This window comes from Bombina bombina, chromosome 1 (genome assembly GCF_027579735.1).
Source record: "Bombina bombina isolate aBomBom1 chromosome 1, aBomBom1.pri, whole genome shotgun sequence".
Classification (NCBI taxonomy): domain Eukaryota; kingdom Metazoa; phylum Chordata; class Amphibia; order Anura; family Bombinatoridae; genus Bombina; species Bombina bombina.
This window is the reverse complement of record NC_069499.1, coordinates 435,621,809-435,640,661: the sequence shown is the minus strand read 5'-3', so window position 1 is coordinate 435,640,661 and position 18,853 is coordinate 435,621,809. Positions and strand designations below refer to the sequence as shown.

General features: G+C 37.3%; 1 protein-coding gene across 1 annotated transcript in view; it reads left to right on the top strand.

The window, feature by feature from the left end:
- The window catches only part of TTC21B (tetratricopeptide repeat domain 21B), a 397,674-nt gene that overhangs the window by 35,479 nt on the left and 343,342 nt on the right, over positions 1-18,853 (top strand). Inside the window, exons 7-10 of the mRNA XM_053698392.1 lie at positions 8,894-8,978; positions 9,393-9,491; positions 10,463-10,655; positions 17,025-17,122. Of these exons, the coding sequence (XP_053554367.1) occupies positions 8,894-8,978; positions 9,393-9,491; positions 10,463-10,655; positions 17,025-17,122 (475 nt within the window). The remainder of the gene's footprint in view (positions 1-8,893; positions 8,979-9,392; positions 9,492-10,462; positions 10,656-17,024; positions 17,123-18,853) is intronic.

The following is an 18,853-nucleotide window of genomic DNA, read 5'->3' as shown; positions in this document are numbered from 1 at the left end:
GTCATCTCGGATCATGCGCCCGTGGAACTTATAGTGGGTGCTCTCCCTAATGAGCCTAACAGAATCGTTCTGTGTTTCCCCTCATACCTTCTCACATCTGAATCTTTTCAGAAACATCTTTTCCACACCTGGAATGACTATTGTACTGACAACTTATCACACTTTTCTAATGCCCAGCTGTTCTGGGAAACTGCTAAGACAGTTCTCTCTGGGCATATTATCTCCTATTTGGCCAACCTGAAACGTAAACTCCAATATAGATACAATATGTTGCAGGATAATTTAAAACAAGCCTATTTGGGGTATTGTACCTTAGGGTCCCGCTCTTCGTATGAGGATTACATTGTTGCTAAGACGGAAATAGATACTTTTACAGAGCAGCAGGCCGCTACTAGCCTTCTGAAATCAGTGGGTAAATTCTCAATTTTGGTGGCAAATCTGGCAGATTGCTGGCCACATTGGTGAAGGCACGAACTGCGAGGAAGGATATCGCTGCCTTAAAACATGAGGGGAAGGTAATCTGGATGCCTGCTGAGGTGGCTAGTTGTCTGGCAAATTATTTTACTAACTTATATAAAAGGCAACAACCAACATCCCACGACTCCCTTCGAGACTTCTGGCAGTCACTTACCATCCCCCATCTTACACAGGACCAAATCGATACTTTGAACGCCCCAATATCTTTAGAGGAAATTCAGTGTGCCATTAAGTCCTTATCCCTGGGAAAAGCGGCAGGTCCGTATGGCCTCCCTGTGGAGTTCTACCGGTTGCTATTACCCCAGGTATCTCCAACTCTAACTTATTTAATGACATGTTTATCCGGGAGGGGCGACCTTCTGGGTTTTTTACAGCAGCCCAAAGCCGGGGAAGGACCACGCACTCCCTGAAGCAGATCGCCCCATATCATTACTAAACGTTGACTACAAGCTCCTGATGAAGATATTGGCATACCAACTGAAGGAGATCCTTCCTTTTCTGGTACACCCTGATTAGTCTGGGTTTGTTCAGGGAAGATTGTCTGTGGTTAACCTGAGAAAGGTTCTCCATGCTCTCAACCACTTTTGGACTAGGCCCGCTACCGAACATCAGAATGGGGCTCAGGAGGCCTTCCTGTTGTCCTTGGATGCAGAGAAGGCGTTCGATAGAGTTGAATGGTCTAACCTCTTTTACACTCTCCAACACTTTCACTTTGATGGCCCCTTCCTTGATTTTATTTGCAAATTATACTGTACCCTCACTGCAAGTATCCTAGTCAATGGTCTTTACTCTCCAAACTTTCCCCTAGAGAGGGGCACACACCAGGGCTGTCAACTTTCCCCCCTATTGTTTGATCTTGCCCTAGAACCACTCGCCCTAAAATTGAAACAAATTTGTCCTGGAATAACTATTGGGAGTGCCAACATACACATGGCTCTATATGCTGACGACATGTTACTCTTTGTCAGCAACCCCTCCCTATATATTCCGAAAATCATTGATACCCTAAGGGTCTTTGGAGACCTCTCGGGTATAAGATAAATATGGCAAAATCTGAAATACTATGGCTCACTGACCATGATCCAAACCGAGGAGATTACCCTTTTGTCATGCAACCTCATACTCTCACCTACTTGGGCATCATTATACCTAGAAACCCATATAAACTATATGATCTCAACATTACAAAACAGTGTACACAACTACCCCTACAGTTACAGGCATGGGCCAAGCTCCCGCTGGGTCTGACGGCAAGGATTAGCCTTCTCAAAATGTCAATCTTACCTAAACTCCTATACCCACTTTTGATTCTACCCTTCCTGCTTACCAAAGTGGATATCGCAAAGCTAAATAGAACAATCCAACTCTTTATCTGGAGTGGCAAGAGACCACGTATAGCAGCTACAACCTTACAGCAGCCGTACATTAGAGGGGGCCTGGCGCTCCCTAATCTTAATTTTTACAACTGGGCAGCATTAATTCGACTGGTGATAGATTGGCAACTTAACACAATGTATTTTCAGGATCAATCTTTGGAGACGGCTGTTGTCTCCCCACATTCCTTGGCTTTTTACCATACATATCATTTATCGACCTGCCTTCGAGTCTTAGGAACAATCTTATGTATAGAGATGCTCTAAGGGCTTGGAAGCTTGCGTTTAAATGTCTGGGAAACAGGTCTCCCACACCCAGATATATCCCACTGATGGGAAATAAGGATTTCCCGGCGGGAAATGAATGAAACAGCCCCTTTTTGGGACTGGATGTTACGGGGAATCACATTGGTGGGTGCTCTTTTGGACCCTTTGTCACACATGGTCAAGACTTAACAGGACCTTAAAAGCCAATACCACTTACCAAATACACCTACCTCCAGGTCCGGCACACACTGATGGCCCAAAGGACAGATTTTTGGCAGCTCTTCCCATTTTCTCATATTCATGTTACTTATAAAATGGGTAGTTTCTCTATGTCCCCTATATATCGCCAGTTGATGGCACATATTTCCAAAGATGCTGTAGGGAATATCTTGACTAGGCTGCATAAAGAGGAGTTGGGGGAAATATCCACTAATTACGTACTTATCAGTTTAGACAGAACGAGATCAGCTAGTCTAGCGGTCCAGATTAGAGAAATGCAGATTAGGATGATAAACAAGGATTATATCACCCCTGCACACCGAGCCAACTGGAAGCAGGACTTGCCAAATCAATGTATCAAATGCTCGTCACTAGGGTCTACACTTAAACATTATTTCTTTGAGTGTCCATATGTAAACCAATTCTGGAAGCGCCTGCAATATTGGGTTAAAATTACCTTTAACGAGGACCTCTGCTTTGACCCTAAACTCATATTCTTGTTTACGTGGGAGATACAACACAAATCATTATATCCCATTCTTACGCTCAGCACGTTGCTGGCAAGGCAGTGTATCTTGGCGCAGTGGACCTCCAAAAATCAAACACAGAATGCTTATTCAGTTATTCATTTAGGAATTTGACACTACTCTGGACACTAAGCGTAGACTGAGACATTTTCGAAATAAATGGCAAAGTTTGATAATGAGCCTTCCCCCAAGCCAGCAACAGCAAGTGTTGAGACCCTTCCAGCATCACAAGATCTTTGTGGAGGCGCAGCTCAGGGGGGAATGGAGTACTGTATTTTAGGAAACAGTTTAGGCTAAGGGAGGGGAGATAGGAATAAAGGCTAGGTAGAGGATCACCCTGTAATGTTTTATTTTATACTTATTCAGATTATTGTTAGTGTAATTGTTTAAAGGTTAAGTGTGTAAGACTTAGTTGTTTTTTAAAAAAAAAAAATATGGAAGGTCACGTGGAAAAATAGAGAAACGTACACTTTTCATTAACACGATAATCATAATTTTAAATTCATTATGGTAACTGTATGAGACTGACTGTCAAACCTTGGTTTTGAAAGTAATGTCTGCAAGTCTGTTACCAGGAGAACAAAGTCTCTGTATAATTCGGATTATCCTAAGTTATGAAGGTATAATATAGATTTTATTAAAGACACAGAGACGAGTATTTTGCATTCTCTTTCTTTACTACTTAAATGCAGTTTTTAAAAGTATACATAATAAATACAAATAACTGTCAAATTTTGAAAAGGAGACAGTAAAACAAATAACAGATCAGTGACCAATAGGAATGGAGAACTGATTAAACTAAAACTACATAGCCAATCAGGTTGATAATGAGTCCTATAAACTGTCCAATACACAGTAATACATCCTCTTTCTTTGCAACTGGAGAAGGAAACAAAAAGTCCATCATGAAGAAATAGCTCCAGACGGAAAGGCAACAAATACCAATGAAGAGTAGAAACAGTCAATATTAGTAATATATTAAAACAAATAAAAGGGTGGGAAAATATAAAATATAATATAGAGGAGGGAAAATACTCGTCTCTGTGTCTTTAATAAAAACTAGATTATACCTTCATAACTTAGGATAATCCGAATTTTATTACAAGACCAGAGACTTATATTTTGCTAGTTTAAAGCAACTAACAAAATAAATTAAGCGAGGCATGTTCAATGGGTTTAAAATAAAATTGTTTAAAAATAGAATCAGAAGACCAGTGAGCTGCATCCAAAATTTGTTGAAGGGTAGCAGCTTTCAAAAATGCTTTAGAAGCGGCTGATCCTCTAACAGAGTGAGCAGAAAAAGATACATCAATACCAGCTTCACTCATAACCCATTTAACCCACCTAGCTATAGAAGTAGAGGATACAGGATAATGAGGAGGAATAAAGGATAACAAAAGTTGATTAGAAGCAGAAGTATGAAAAAGAGCAGTTCTGCGTTCATACTCTTTGAGGCATACAACCACACAAAGAAAAGGTTCAGAAGGTAAATAAGGATAGAATATGGAGGTTGAAAAAGATTTAGTTCTTTTAGAAATAAAGAAAGTAACACCTTCAGGGGTAAAACGTTTAGAATTAAAATCTAAAACTCTGACATCAGAAACTCTACGAAAATAAATTAAACATAAAAGGGTAGCTATTTTAGCAGAAAGTTGTTTCAAGGATAGGAATTCATTTGAAGGCCAAGATTTAAAAAGAGAGAATATAAGCTCAATGTCCCAGAAGGAAGAATATTTAGGAGCTGGAGGTCTTTTAAGTTTAATTGCTTTCATTAATTTGCAAATTAAGGGGTGTTGACCTACCGGAAAATTATTAATAAAAGAATGTTTAGCAGAAATAGCTGACCTAGAGACATTGATAGTTCTGTAAGCTAATCCTGAATCAAAAAGAGATGTAAGGAAGTTAATAATAAAAGTTATATCCACTGAAAGGGGATCCAAGTTTCTTTCCATGCACAAGCGAGACCATCTGGACCATGCGGAAAAGTAGCATTTTTTGGTCCCAGGGGCCAATGAATCTTGAAGGAGTTCCTTAGCTTGCTGTGATAAACCTTGGAGAGATGAGGATTGCCCGAAATTGACCATGAGACGAAGAGACCCTTGGAGGATAAGATCGTGAGGATGACCTTCTGGATCTGACAAAAGTAGAGGAAAAACAGGAAGAAGAACAGGATGGTTGACAGACAATTCTAGAAGAGATGGGTACCAAGGTTGAGATGGCCACAGGGGAGTGATTAGGAGAATTGAAAGGAGATCCCGACAGACTACCGATATAGTTCTCTGAATCATTGAAAAAGGGGGAAACGCATAAGCTGTTTGAAGAGGCCAGGGGTGGAGAAATGCATCGATCGCCAAAGCATCTGGATCTGGACGCCAACTGAAATATGGACGAATTTGAAAATTCAGTCTCGAAGCAAACAGTTCCATCGAAAAGGGACCTCTGAGAGATTGAAGCGAATGAAAAACTTGATGATGAAGTTTCCAATCGCTGGAATCTGTCAGATATCGAGAACCCCAGTCCGCTGCGACATTGGATAGGCCTGGAATGTATTCTGCCTTGACAGAAATATTTCTGTCCAAGCAAAGATGAATGAATTCTTTCGTAATAATCGATAAATCTCTCGATTTTGTACCACTGAGACGATTCAAATAACGAACTGCAGAAATATTGTCCATTCTGAGTAAAATGGACACGGGCAAAGAATCTTTGACAAAACTTTTGACTGCAAAAGAACCTGCCAAAAGTTCTAAGTAGTTGATGTGAAAACGTTTTTCTTCTGAAGACCATTTTCCTCCTGTGATTGAAGGACCACAACGAGCTCCCCAGCCCGAACGAATGGCATAGGATTCTATAATTAAATCCGGAGTTTTCTCAAAAATGGCTCTCCAGTTCCAAGCTTCTATATGGGAGAGCCACCATGAAAGTTCCTCTTTGGCTTCTGAAGAAAGAGGAATTAGATGGGAATATGACAGACCCTTCTGAAGATGAAAATTTTTTAGACGTTGAAGTTCCCTGTAATGAAGAGGAGCAGGGAAAATAACCTGAATAGAGGATGAGAGTAACCCAACTATTCTGGCTATAGTCCTGATGGGAACTAAAGATAAAGAAAGAGTTTTTGAAATCTCTTTCTTGATATTCACTATTTTCTCTCTGGGAAGGCTGAGTGTAGACTTCAATGTATCTATTTGAAAACCTAAAAAGATTAGAGATTTGGTTGGTGAAAGAATAGATTTCTCTTTGTTGACTAAGAAACCTAAATTTTATAGAATATAAATAGTAAGATGGAGTTGTGAACTCAAAATGACCGAATTTTGATTCATAATCAAAATATCGTCTAAATAGATGATGAGACGAACACCTCGAAGACGAAGCCAAGTAATTATAGGTTTCATTAGCTTGGTGAAAATCAAAGGAGCTGAAGATAAATTGAAAGGCATGCAATTGAAACTCCAAGTTTTTCCTTCCCAAATGAAGGTAAGAAATTTCCTGTGATCTTGAGCTACCGGAACAGTGAAATAAGCATCTGTCAGATCTAATCTGACTAGGAAATCATTGTCTAGAAGACAATCTCTGAGAAGATGAATACCTTCCATTTTGAAATGTTGATAGACTACGAAGGCATTTAGAGATCTTAAATTTATATCTGGGCGAAATTGACCATTTTTCTTTTTTACGAGAAAAAGATTGCTGAGAAAACAATTTTTGGGATCTGAAGCTGGTTCTATTGCTTGTTTTGCTAAAAGGTTTGAAATTTCTTTTTGAACTAAAATTCTGTCTGAATCTGAAAACTTTATTGGAAGAGGAAAAGAATTTTGACCGGAGGAGAAATAAAATCTATAAAAAGACCTGAAACAGTGTGAAGAACCCATTGATCTGTGGTGATCATGTTCCAATTGTGTGTGAAAAGAGATAATCTGCCTCCTACTATGTTTTGGGAAGAAACCCGAGAGGGAGGAAAAGAAAATTTTACCTTGAGAGGATCGGGATCTTTGCCTTGAACGTTGAAACCTTGGGTTCCAAAATCTTCCTCTGAATGGGAAGAAGCCTGAAGAGATTGGGTTTTAGTATTGTCTTTGAGATTGATGGGAAAATTGAGACCTATTTGGGTATGAAGCACGGCCGGGAAAGCGGCCTCTACCTTTCCCAGCCTGTTCAGAAAAACGATCCTGATGGAATATCTTTTTCATGAAAGTTTGCACTTTATTTAAATTGGAGAAAGTGTTTACATAGCTATTTAGTTCTTTAATGAATGTGTCTCCAAATAAAAGACCATTTGTATCTGTATGAATTTCGTTTATTGCGAAATCACACACTCTGGGGTCAATACGTCTTAAGAATATTGCGCCTACGTTCAGTGTACATAGCAGAGTTGGCGTTTCCCAAAAAGCTGAGCATTCTCTGAAGCCATTCTCTGACAATGATAGGGTCTAATAAAGAATTGTCATACACGGCTTGTTTGGACAAATCAAAAAGTTTTGCTAATGGGCCAATAGTGTCTAACATTTTGTCCTGACAAATTTTTCAATCCCTTTCCATCCCTTTCTTTAATTTAAAGCCTGGGGAACCTATACATTTTAACATTTTTGGATCTACTTCAGGAGTAGAACTAGCATTGTTTGGGAGAATAGGTCTAGGGCATTCAGCCCTCATTTTATTTCTAGAATCCCTTTTTAAGGGTTGACGAAGCTGGAAATCGATAAAATCCGCAATGTTAGAAGAGGGGCACCACTCCGCAGATCTAGGGTGGTGCAAATCCCCTGCATTGAACCTAGGATTTCCTAGGCAGTCAAAAAATTTTACTTTTTTGGAATCCAATAAATTAAACAATGGGTGTAGTAGGCGCTTAGAGCTGTAGGATATATAGATATGTGTGTACACCTTAATATCTGTGAAACACTACTAAAGCGATGTTAGCAAGGTTAGAATAATAGAATAATAACAATTGTTATATTTCATAAACTTAAAATACACTCCTCAAAATCACATCCGTTAAAAACATAACTAAAATACCATTCACACTTCAATATAAACTTCACTCTTTCAACCGTATATGTTTAGGCAAATGACTGTGAGCCTATAAGACTCCAAAAACTCAATCTTAGTTAATGGTATCCAAATCAATTTAACAGCAATAATGTTCAATGCTTGGAGTTTTTTAAAACATAGTTCCCATTACATGTGCTTGGCAATAAAAATGTATCTTTCGGGGATCCCCAAAAATTAGTCTTTGATAATTAGAGCTGTTTGTTTTAACAAAGGAATGGATTCCCCAAAAAGAATTGTGTGTCTCCGGCTGTCAGCGTTCTCACCTGACCTTCGATAACAGCTGTGGTGTAGAGAGGCTCTCTCACCTTCTCTCTTGTCTCCATGTTAGCAATAGCAAAAAGTCTCAAACACTAGGTGAAGCTATGAGGCTTTCTTACCTCCTCTGCGTGTCTCTTTGTCGGCTGTCTCACCTGACTCGACACTGTGACTTCTCCTCTGATCCCCGTTAATGACGTCATCCGGTTTCCGGATCCCAAGGTGACTTACTTGCACAAGTATTTTTAACGGATACGTCCAGATGGTCCTCTGCTCTTAAGTACACTCGGTACGCAGAGTTCAACGGTCCTCCCTGTCAGGATTCTTTTGCAGACAGTTTAGTAAGTGGTTTCAAACAGCAGGATAGTCCTCTGCTACAGAATAGCTGTAAATGTGTACATCATTTCCCATTCTGCCAGTCTAGAGAATTTAGAAAAACTGCTTATTTCAGATCCTGGCAAAATGTTATACATTTTATGAATTTAACCTTTTTGTATCCAGTGTTGCTTTTTTTGGTAGAATTATTTTACAACTGGGACATTACTGTAGTGTCATTATAGAATGACAGGAGCTAGACACGAAGTTTCACTTCCAAGTGGGCATGGAAAACTACTTAATCAATAGGGACTCTCATATACTGTCATTGATTTTATACATTTTATATATACATTTAAAATATGTTTGATTACCATGTTTTTGCACTTATCTTGTAATAATAATTTTGTACAGGTTGTTGCAGAAGGACAGCCATAATCTGGAAGCCCTGAGAATGCTGGCACTTCACTATTTATGCAGGGAAGGAAATGTCCATGAGGCACGTATTATTTTTTTCACTTTATTTGAAAATAAACTTAATTAGCATTCAGAAGGTTATATAGAGCACTGTATAGATGTGCTTTAAGGTGGCAAACCAATCCAATGAGGAAAATGTATTTGGGAAAAATTATGTTTTATAAACAATGCATTTAGTTTACTAATTGTATGAAATGTATTGTAAGAAATAGTTACTAGCAGGTAGATATGTAAATGTTGGAATAACTTTTATTAAATTCTAGAAATAAAACCATAATAGGGATATCTGCCAGGACCTAATATTTAAGCCTTGGTATTAATTCATAAATGGTTAAATGGGGCACACAGTTAATTCATACTATTTTATTTTTGTGGGATCCATGCTGAAAATAAAGTTCTTGCAGAAAATATTGAACCTATAATAATTTATTTATAGGCTTCTTCGAAGCTGGGTGACTTGATAAAGGCTTTAGATCATTTTGAACCTCACAATTCAAAACTCTACTATGGCATGTCGTTGGCTTTCAGCAGAATGGTAAGTTTAAATCTGATCTCAAATGTAAACAATGTTTGTTACATATAGATTGTTATGAAGCCTAAAAATGTATTGTTTTTAAAAATATTTTCCATCACACATTTGTTACAGTGTAACCACAATATCAGAAGTGCAGTGAGTACTTATAGAGGCTATACAAAAAGAATATAAAAAAAAAAAGAAAAAAAGCTGTCAAATAAAAAAAAAAAGTATGGAAAAGGGTAACTGAATATGAATATAGGTGTTTATGTAGCTAATATAAGATAAATATTTTCCAGTGGTAAAAATAGGACATACTGGCCTAAAATGGTGGGATGGAAAGGGGGCATGTGAGAATCATCAGAATGCGGCCAGCTTCCCACCACTGATCTATATATTTCAGGGTGGAGTTTCTGGGACCAAAGTTATTATATTCAGTCTTTATAGCATTGATATTATTTCAAGTGTAGGACCCAAATCAAAAACAATAATTGGGCTGTTGGTGTCAAGACCGTGTGTCATTTCAATGTTTCAGTTAAATTGCATTAATTTGATGAAGCAAAATGTGAATTAGGCAAATGTTTTAAATTAACCTCTATTAAAATGTATTTCTTTCTATATAGAAAAGGGAAATTAATTGCGTACCTTATGTTGTCTTTTTATGTATTGTAGTTATGAATGTAATATTGGTTAGAACCAAACTGTACCTTTTTAAAATATTCAATTTTTTATCCTTAGAAACACTTATTGCCTTCTGTTACTTTCCTTTATGTGCAAGACATACTTCAGATATCCCGTCTGTCAGTCTATTTCCTGTATTGCTGCTACAACTGTACCAATTTTTATTTTCTTACACAACCTACTAAAAAGCAAATGCTGGGTATACATCTACAGGTTTTGGTGTGAACCTGTAATCCGGGACAAAGCTGTTTTGAAGAAAATCTTTTATACTGATTTATATTTAACTGCATTTTTCTTCTTATTTTTTCTAGTGTGACCGTAATCTGCTGATCCTTCAACAAACTCTAACCTTAGTAGAACGTGCGTTCAGCTTGGCCTCTCATGATGCAGAAATTGCCACAGAACTTGGCTTTCAACATTTATTACAAGGGAAAGTTAAAGAAGCTATAAAGTGGTACAAGACAGCAATGACTCTTGATGAAACTAGCCTCTCTGCACTGACTGGTAAGATACACTGTAGCTATACTTTTCAGCAGAAAATGTTTGTTGATACATGTTTAGCAGTTATTAGATAGCAAACTGACTTTTTAAACTTTATTTCATGAAATGTACCAAGTCAGAATTACATAGAAAATTACATTATTTCATTATATGATTCAATAATACTTGAGCATAACTTATATCTAATTGTGAGATCAAAATGTTGCACATTTTCATTTTTAATTAAAAAGTTTGACTTGACTGATATTCATGTATGCAGATGGAACAAGGCTTTTTTCATGTTTGCACTAGGGATGCACCAAATTGAAAATTCTGGACAGAAACCGAAAATTTAGTATGCTCTTGGCCGAAAACCGAAACTGAAAATTATTTTAAAATATTTTTTTCTATAATTTTACTGGTTACCAAAGTGGGCTGTATTGCGCACTGGGGGGCGGTGATATTATCAAGGGGAGAATGGATTGCCATAGGGGGGCGCTAGCAGGCAAGGAAGTACAAGAAGATGCTAACAAGGTTCTCCAAGTGCAGTTATCTCAATTTGCTAAGCTTTAGCCAAGTTGTGTAAATTAAACAACTTTCTCACTTCGTATCTGACATTTTACAGTTCTTTTTTATGCCTTTTGTGTTTATGATAGTAAATGTTTATCAGCAACTTGCAGCCACTTGTACAGAAGGCTCTCATTTGTTGTTTTACTAGTTCTGTGCATTGACAGTAATGCTGTCAAACTTAGTCTACCCATTCCTACCTGTATTCATTTTAAATTCCCATCTCTCTTCTCCTATACCTCTCTCCTTTATTTTGAATAGAGCACTGGTAGACAGTACACCACTGGTCTCAAAGCTCACTCTAAACAGTTTGGCTGTTATAAATAAATACACAGGTACCCTGGAAAAGGACACTGCATCCCTTCAATGAGTTATCTATATCAGGACATTACTCTGCAACAAAAGATGTTGTGTACCCAAAAATATAAAAATATAGATATTTCTTTATCATACAAACTGCAGAAACCCAGTAACTGGAGAATCACTATAAAGAAAATACTGTAAGAGATGCTTGAAATTGACAAGGTTTGTCAATGTATTATCCCTTAACTGAAATGACAATAAATAAAATAAAATCCAGGTGTATACAACTACCCTGCAATGTGAGTTCTCCTATTAGAGCAACTATTCTGCAACAGTGTAGGGGAGGCCTGTGGTGTGTACATACCATTTATGATATGACATGGAATTATTTTTCATCAGAATAAAAATGAGAAAAAAACAAACAGTAAAATAAATGTACTGACTAAATAACCTGACAGGTGCAGGGCTATTTCAGTTTGGACGGTGACAGCCGGGCCTGTCAAATATTTTGCCACAACCCATGTTCAGCTGTGTGGAATTGTATAAATAAAATGAACTCCCAATAGCTACACAGCATCACTGCAATATGAGATCGCTTATCAGGCCACTAGTTAACAACAAAGGCCCGTGGTGTAGCCAGCATTAACATAAAGTGATGTATCCGATTCCTGGTAAGCAAAGGGCTCGGAATCTGACAGGGCTTCCAATGTCAAGGGGAATAAACCCTCTGCTTCTCAAGCTAAGGAGTACTCCTTACCCGTTTCCTCCTCTCTCGTGTTTTTTGCCGTTAGATTCCAAGGGCAAGACCAAAAATATATACATGTCAACCAACATCTTAAGGTAAAAGGGGGGGGGGGGGAAATAAGATGGGGGCCTAAGACATTCAGCAAGCGTTGGTCATTAAAGGGACAGTCAAGTAAAAAAAAACTTTCACGATTTAAATAGGGCATGCCATTTTAAACAACTTTCCAATTTACTTTTATTACCAATTTTGCTTTGTTCTCTTGGTATTCTTAGTTGAAAGCTAAACCTAGGAGGTTCATATGCTAATTTTTATAGACCTTGAAGGCTGCCTCTACTCTGAAAGCATTTTGACAGTTTTTCACCAGTAGAGGGCATTAGTTCATGTGTTTCATATAGACAACATTGAGCTCAGGCACGTGAATCTCCTAGGAGTAAGCACTCATTGGCTAAAAATGCAAGTCTGTCAAAAGAACTGAAATAAGGGGGAGTTTGCAGAGGCTAACTGTGTTGGTTATGCAAAACTGGGGAGTGGGTAATAAAAGGATTATATACCTTTTTAAACAACAAACATTCTGATGTTGACTGTCCCTTTTTAAGAATCCCATATTTCTGTCTCTCAAACAGGAGCTATAACAGCAATTAACCCGGCCTCTCTTGTCAGAAGAAAACCCAAATAGAAACCTCCGATCCTCTTCTTCTCAATCTAAACCTCCATCGCAATCTAGCTCCCCCTGTCTGTGGTTCCAATTCCAATATAGACACAAATGTCTCGGTTTCTTTTTTGATTATTATTTTTTCGTGTAAATCCTGTTAATATGCATGTTGTATATCACAACCAAGGTAGCGCTGCTACTGCTGTGGGAGTCTGCAAATCCTCGGTTCCCAGCCGAGGTGTGTGTAGTGTGTATATGTGTGTGTGTGTGTGTGTGTATATATATATATATATATATATATATATATATATATATGTGTGTATATGTGTGTGCATGTGCATGTATATATGGTGTCATGAGAGTCCATGATTTTTTATATGAGTGGGTTTGATGTGCAGGGGACGTTTCCTAATATTGTTGTTCCAATAATGCGAATGGGGCTTTAATGTATCTCTTTGATTAATAGTGAATAGGTATATATGTTGTTGTTTTAAAATATTTTTAATGTTAACATTCTTCACACATCTTGGTGTTTAATTTTTATAGATCACCTATGATCCCATCTCATTCACTTTGAGTTATGTACCTTTAACATGATAGTGCTGACTTGTTATTGACTTCACAGTTCGGTGTTTTGATTTATGTTGGTCATGTCATAACAGGTTGGCTTTTGAGTTTATACACATTCACTCATGGTGACTATATAGTATAGATTATACAGATAAGTAAATTAATTAAAATAGGTTTATACCTTAAAGGATATGCACATTGGTGTCGATATGCCCCGATTGGTGGCTTATCATGTATTATACATTTGACAGGTTAGTTTCGTGTCTACCTACGAGGGGTATTTTAGGTACTATTATTATTTAGTTATACGTAGATATAAGGTTAATGCCAAGAATATGGGCTGATTTGTGATAATTTGATTACTGATAATTTTGGTGCTCCTCCATAGGTGGCTTTATACTGTTGTAGCTGGTTTTAGATCTGCAATAAAAATTAACATAGACATATGGGCTTATTTGATGTCATACTATACTACTTGCGGGTGCTGATGTGCTGTGTTGCCAGGGTAACCTATGTCACACATGAGTATTTTGTTGTGAGTGCGCTTTATAATCCGGCTAGATATTATACAACTTGGGTGTGTTGTTGTGCTCATTTGCCAATATAACCTTTGCTAAACATAATTATGTTGTTACATGTGCGTTTCTTTCGTCTATACACCACACAGCTTGAGAATTGTGTTGTGTGAGGTTGCCATGGCAATCATCGCCATACATTGATACTGAGTGGCGAGTGCGCTTTATATTCTCGTTTTTCAAATTAGCCAAGTACTATCATTCAGAGACCAGGATGATGTTTTTGTTTCCAATAACGTTGATACATTGATACAGGGAGATAGACATGGGTCATTACATTGTACATTTTTACACGCCCAGAGAAGGCGGTGCTGTATGACCAGCTATACACTCTCATGACATGTTAAATAGTGATTACAGTAGACATCTGAAAAGATGTTAGGTACATCCTGAAGACACTTATTTAGTGTTTTGTAATGATGACAGGTTTATGCAAATGCAATAAAGACAGTTTTTCTTGGCACAGGCGTAATTTGATATGACAGGTTGCACACGCCCACCTATGGGCGGCAATATAGAGTGAGTGATGAATACAGATGACACCCCCTGATGTTTTTGGGGGTCTACTGACAGGCAATGTATCTGCCAAACATTATATCGGTAAACTTCCATATGCATATAAGCCACTGGACGGATATGGGAACTGTATGTATGTATTTTGTACGTGATCATATAGGATAACACACAGGAGGGGTGTGACAAGGCTCTCAGCTTCCCATTGGTCTGCTCCCTATTGGTTACACATTGGGTTTGTTTACAGTTCACATAGTTTCCTTATATTAACCTCTGTGATGGGATCAGAGGTGATCAACCTTGATGTTTATTTTGTTTACACCATTGTTTTATTACACATGTATTCACTTTATGCTTTTCACAATATTTGATGATTTTACACTTAACGATGTGTATAGCACAGGCATATGATGTCATTAATTGATTATATACTAGGACAGCTATGATTGGCTAAATAATAGGAGGAGGGTCACAGAGACCAATAAAAGGTTAGGTTTGATCACTTGTTGTTTGTCAGAGGAAGGGACTGTTTGTGTCCTGAAATGTCACATTAAAGAATATACTTGTTGTCACAGTTGGCTGAAGTCCAGTGAGTGCTTATTTCAAATTAGTGTTACCAAGCGTTATAGCACCCTGGCATTTGTGGATGGTTGGTGAGAGTGCACACACTTGGACTGAATTTTTTTATATATATATATATATATATATATATATATATATATATATATATATATATATACACATACAGATATATATATATATATAGATATATATACACATATGTAGGTGTGTGTGTGTATGTATGTGTGTATATATATCTATATATATATATATATATTATATGTGTGTGTGTATGTATATACACACACACACACACACACACACTGAGAGCTATTTATCTTGTGTTGCATCTTACATCTTCAGCTATATTAAAGCAGACAGAATGGCTTCAGTTACACAATACTGCTTTTACAATAGAAAATGTTATAGCTATGATGACAGTCTGATATAAATGCCACTGCTGCTAATATAAGGACACTAATCTACGCAATATGGAGTTGCTAGGAGATGCATAAAATACAGCGCAAAACTATGAAATCTCCCTAGACATGCATTGGCATTACAAAAGGTTATACTGAAGACTTCAGTGATTTCAAATGTGGCACTGTCATAGAATACCATATTTGCTACAAGTTTGTGAATATTCCTGCTGTACTAGATCTGCCAGATCAATTTCTGTTTTTGTCAAGTGGCTGCAGATTGCTGAAATGAATGGAGCATAAAAATTGCCTTTCATCTGTTGCACCACTCACTACAGAGTTCCAAACTGGCTCTGGAAGCAACATCAGCAGAATAAATTTTAGTTGGGAGCTTCATGAAATGAGTTCTATGGCTAAGCAGCTGAACACAAGTCTTACATCAACATGCGTAATGCCAAGTATCGGCTGTAGTGGTGTAAAGCACACTACCACACTTCACTGCCTGACTGTGTGATGGAAGAAGGTGTTTGTGGCTGATTGCAGGAGAATGCTACCTACTGGAGTGCTTAGTGTCTACTGTTGCAGTCATAGTGCCTAAAGTTTAGTAGAGGAGGTATAATGATTTGGGACTGTTTTTCAGGGTTTGGACTTAGCCCCTTAGTTCCAGTGAAGGGTCATCTTAATGCTACAGGATGCAAAGACATTTTAGACGATTGGGTACTTCTAACTTTGTTACCCTTTCCTGTTCCAGCATGGCTGTGTTATTTTATGCAAAACAAGGACCATGAAGGCATGGTTTTGATGAGATTGATGTGGAATTACTGGAGTGGCCTGCACAGAGCCCTGAACCCTTCCTCATTAAACAAATTTTTGCTGAGTTGGAATGCCGATAGCAGGCCATACTTCCTTGTCTAACATCAGTGCCTGAACTCACTCATCAGGGCACAAATTGCCACAGCCACACTCCAAAATCTTGTGGAAAGCGTTCCCAGAGAAGTTGCAGCTGTAAAAGCTGAAAAGGAAGTGTGTGTGTGTGTGTGTGTGTGTGGGGGGGGGGGGTGTTTGTCAGTTCCATAGTAATGTCCATGATATTTTTTATATTAATAGGTGTCTAAAAATAAAATGCTCTGTTTGATTAGGTTTAAACATTTAGTTAAAGTCACAATCCAGGCAACCCCTTTTCTTTTACAAATGAGGATACAGCCAGTGATTGAAGCATACACATGTATGCCTGCTTCACATTTAATTGCCAACTATGTCCTCATCTGGTGAAGTACAGGAACAAAGCTCAAGCATTTAACCCCTTTGTAAAGGTTGAACACACAGTACATGAAATTAAAATGATCTAATGCTCTAGAGTACTTTATTTTTACACTAGAACGTCTGTTTAAAGGTTTGTGTACCTATTGTAAGTAATGCAAGCATTAGATGTATGAAAAAGATACAACTCAAAACATGACAAATATCAATATTTGTATTTTCCTATAGGCATTATTCGATGTCAGCTTATAGAAGGGAATTTACAAGATGCTGATCAACAGTTAGAATTTTTGAAAGAAATCCAGATGTCTATTGGAAAATCTGTGGTAAGAAAATGATGTATTTTATAAGATGAATAGTATTTTTTTGAAACTGTGAAAATGATAACATTCACTATTCATTTTTAATGTATTTATTAAAAATGTTTTTATTGTATAGGTATTTAACAGTATGGTTATTCAATTGGGAAAAATATGATAGATACTTTATGTTCTCACTTTAATTTGAAAAGGAATCTGTACGTTGTCTTTGCAGTATTCCGTTGTGGGCCCCCATACTGTCTTATGAAGCAGGAGAAAAAGGCTGCATTTTTACTCTAAAAAACACATTTTGGCCTAGATTACAAGTGGAGTGAAATCAACAGATCTGTGTGTGTTATCTTGTTCTCATATTCTTCCTAAGACTAGCACACAATCTGGAAATGCTACTGGATGGTTAAAAATGTTAACCAAGGCATTTTAACATGTGTGAATTTTTTTTCTGCTCCTTATATTGTAATGGGTGACACGAAAAGTGCTCTTCGCTTGCTTTAAAATGTAGTGCTTTTTGAGACCTGAAAGGGACAGTCAACCATAGAATTGTTATTGTTTTAAAAGATAGATAATCCCTTTATTACCCATTCCCCAGTTTTGCATAACCAACACAGTTATATTAATACACTTTTTACCTCTGTGATTATCTTGTATCTAGGAACCTTCTTCCAGCCCCCTGATCACATGACTGTGACTGTTTATTATCTATTGTCTTACATTTAGCATTGTTTTGTGCTAAATCTTAAATAACCCCCTGTGCCTGAACACAGTGTTATCTATATGGCCCACGTGTACTTTCTATCTCTTTGTGTTGAAAAGAGATTTAAAAAGCTTGTGATAAGAGGCATCCCTCAAAGGCTTAGAAATTAGCATATGAGCCTACCTATGTTTAGTTTAAACTAAGAATAGCAAGAGAACAAAGCAAATTTGATGATAAAAGTAAATGGGAAAGTTGATTAAAATTAAAAGTCCTATCTGAATAATGAAAGTTTAATTTATACTAGACTGTACCTTGAAGTACATGATTGTCACTTGGTAATTAGCAGCATAACAAAACACATGCAAATGCTATGGGAATAATATATTTGTTTTATTTAGACTTTATTAGTAGGAAACAATGGTTTAATAAGGTATATGACAAAGGGCAGAACTGGGAAGTGGTCAAAGGTGTGTGTGTGTCTGTCTTTGCCTGAAATTACTGTATGTGCAAACTGTTTTATGCTTAAAATGCATTTAAATATTATAAACCAGAATTAAATGAAGAAACATTACAACTTGAACAGATCTTTTGCGTTCCATTGGCTTAGAGCTCAATTTTACTGCCCGTGCCCATAGAAGCCTATTATGTTAGGGATAGTACATGTGTGCGCACTAGACTATCGACTGAACGTTACAAAGTAACTAATTTGTAATATGCGCTAACATTTTTGCCCTTCACTTGTAATGTAGGTTTTTATGTTTTACCGTACAAAGCCCTTGGAGTCCTTCTCAACTCACTTTTCCACTGTAAATCCACTTCATACACACGTTTTAAACACTTTTGCTTTGGGTCCTTTATAAGAATTAAAAGGGGTAGTCCTGTCGTATTGAGAATTCGTGGGCACCTATCTTTTCTTAAAGGGACATGAAACACACATTTTTTATATATGGTTCAGAAAGAGCTTACAATTTTTAAACAATATTCCAATTTACTTATATTATTAAATTTGCTTCATTTCCTTGGTATCCTTTGTTAAAGGAGCAGAA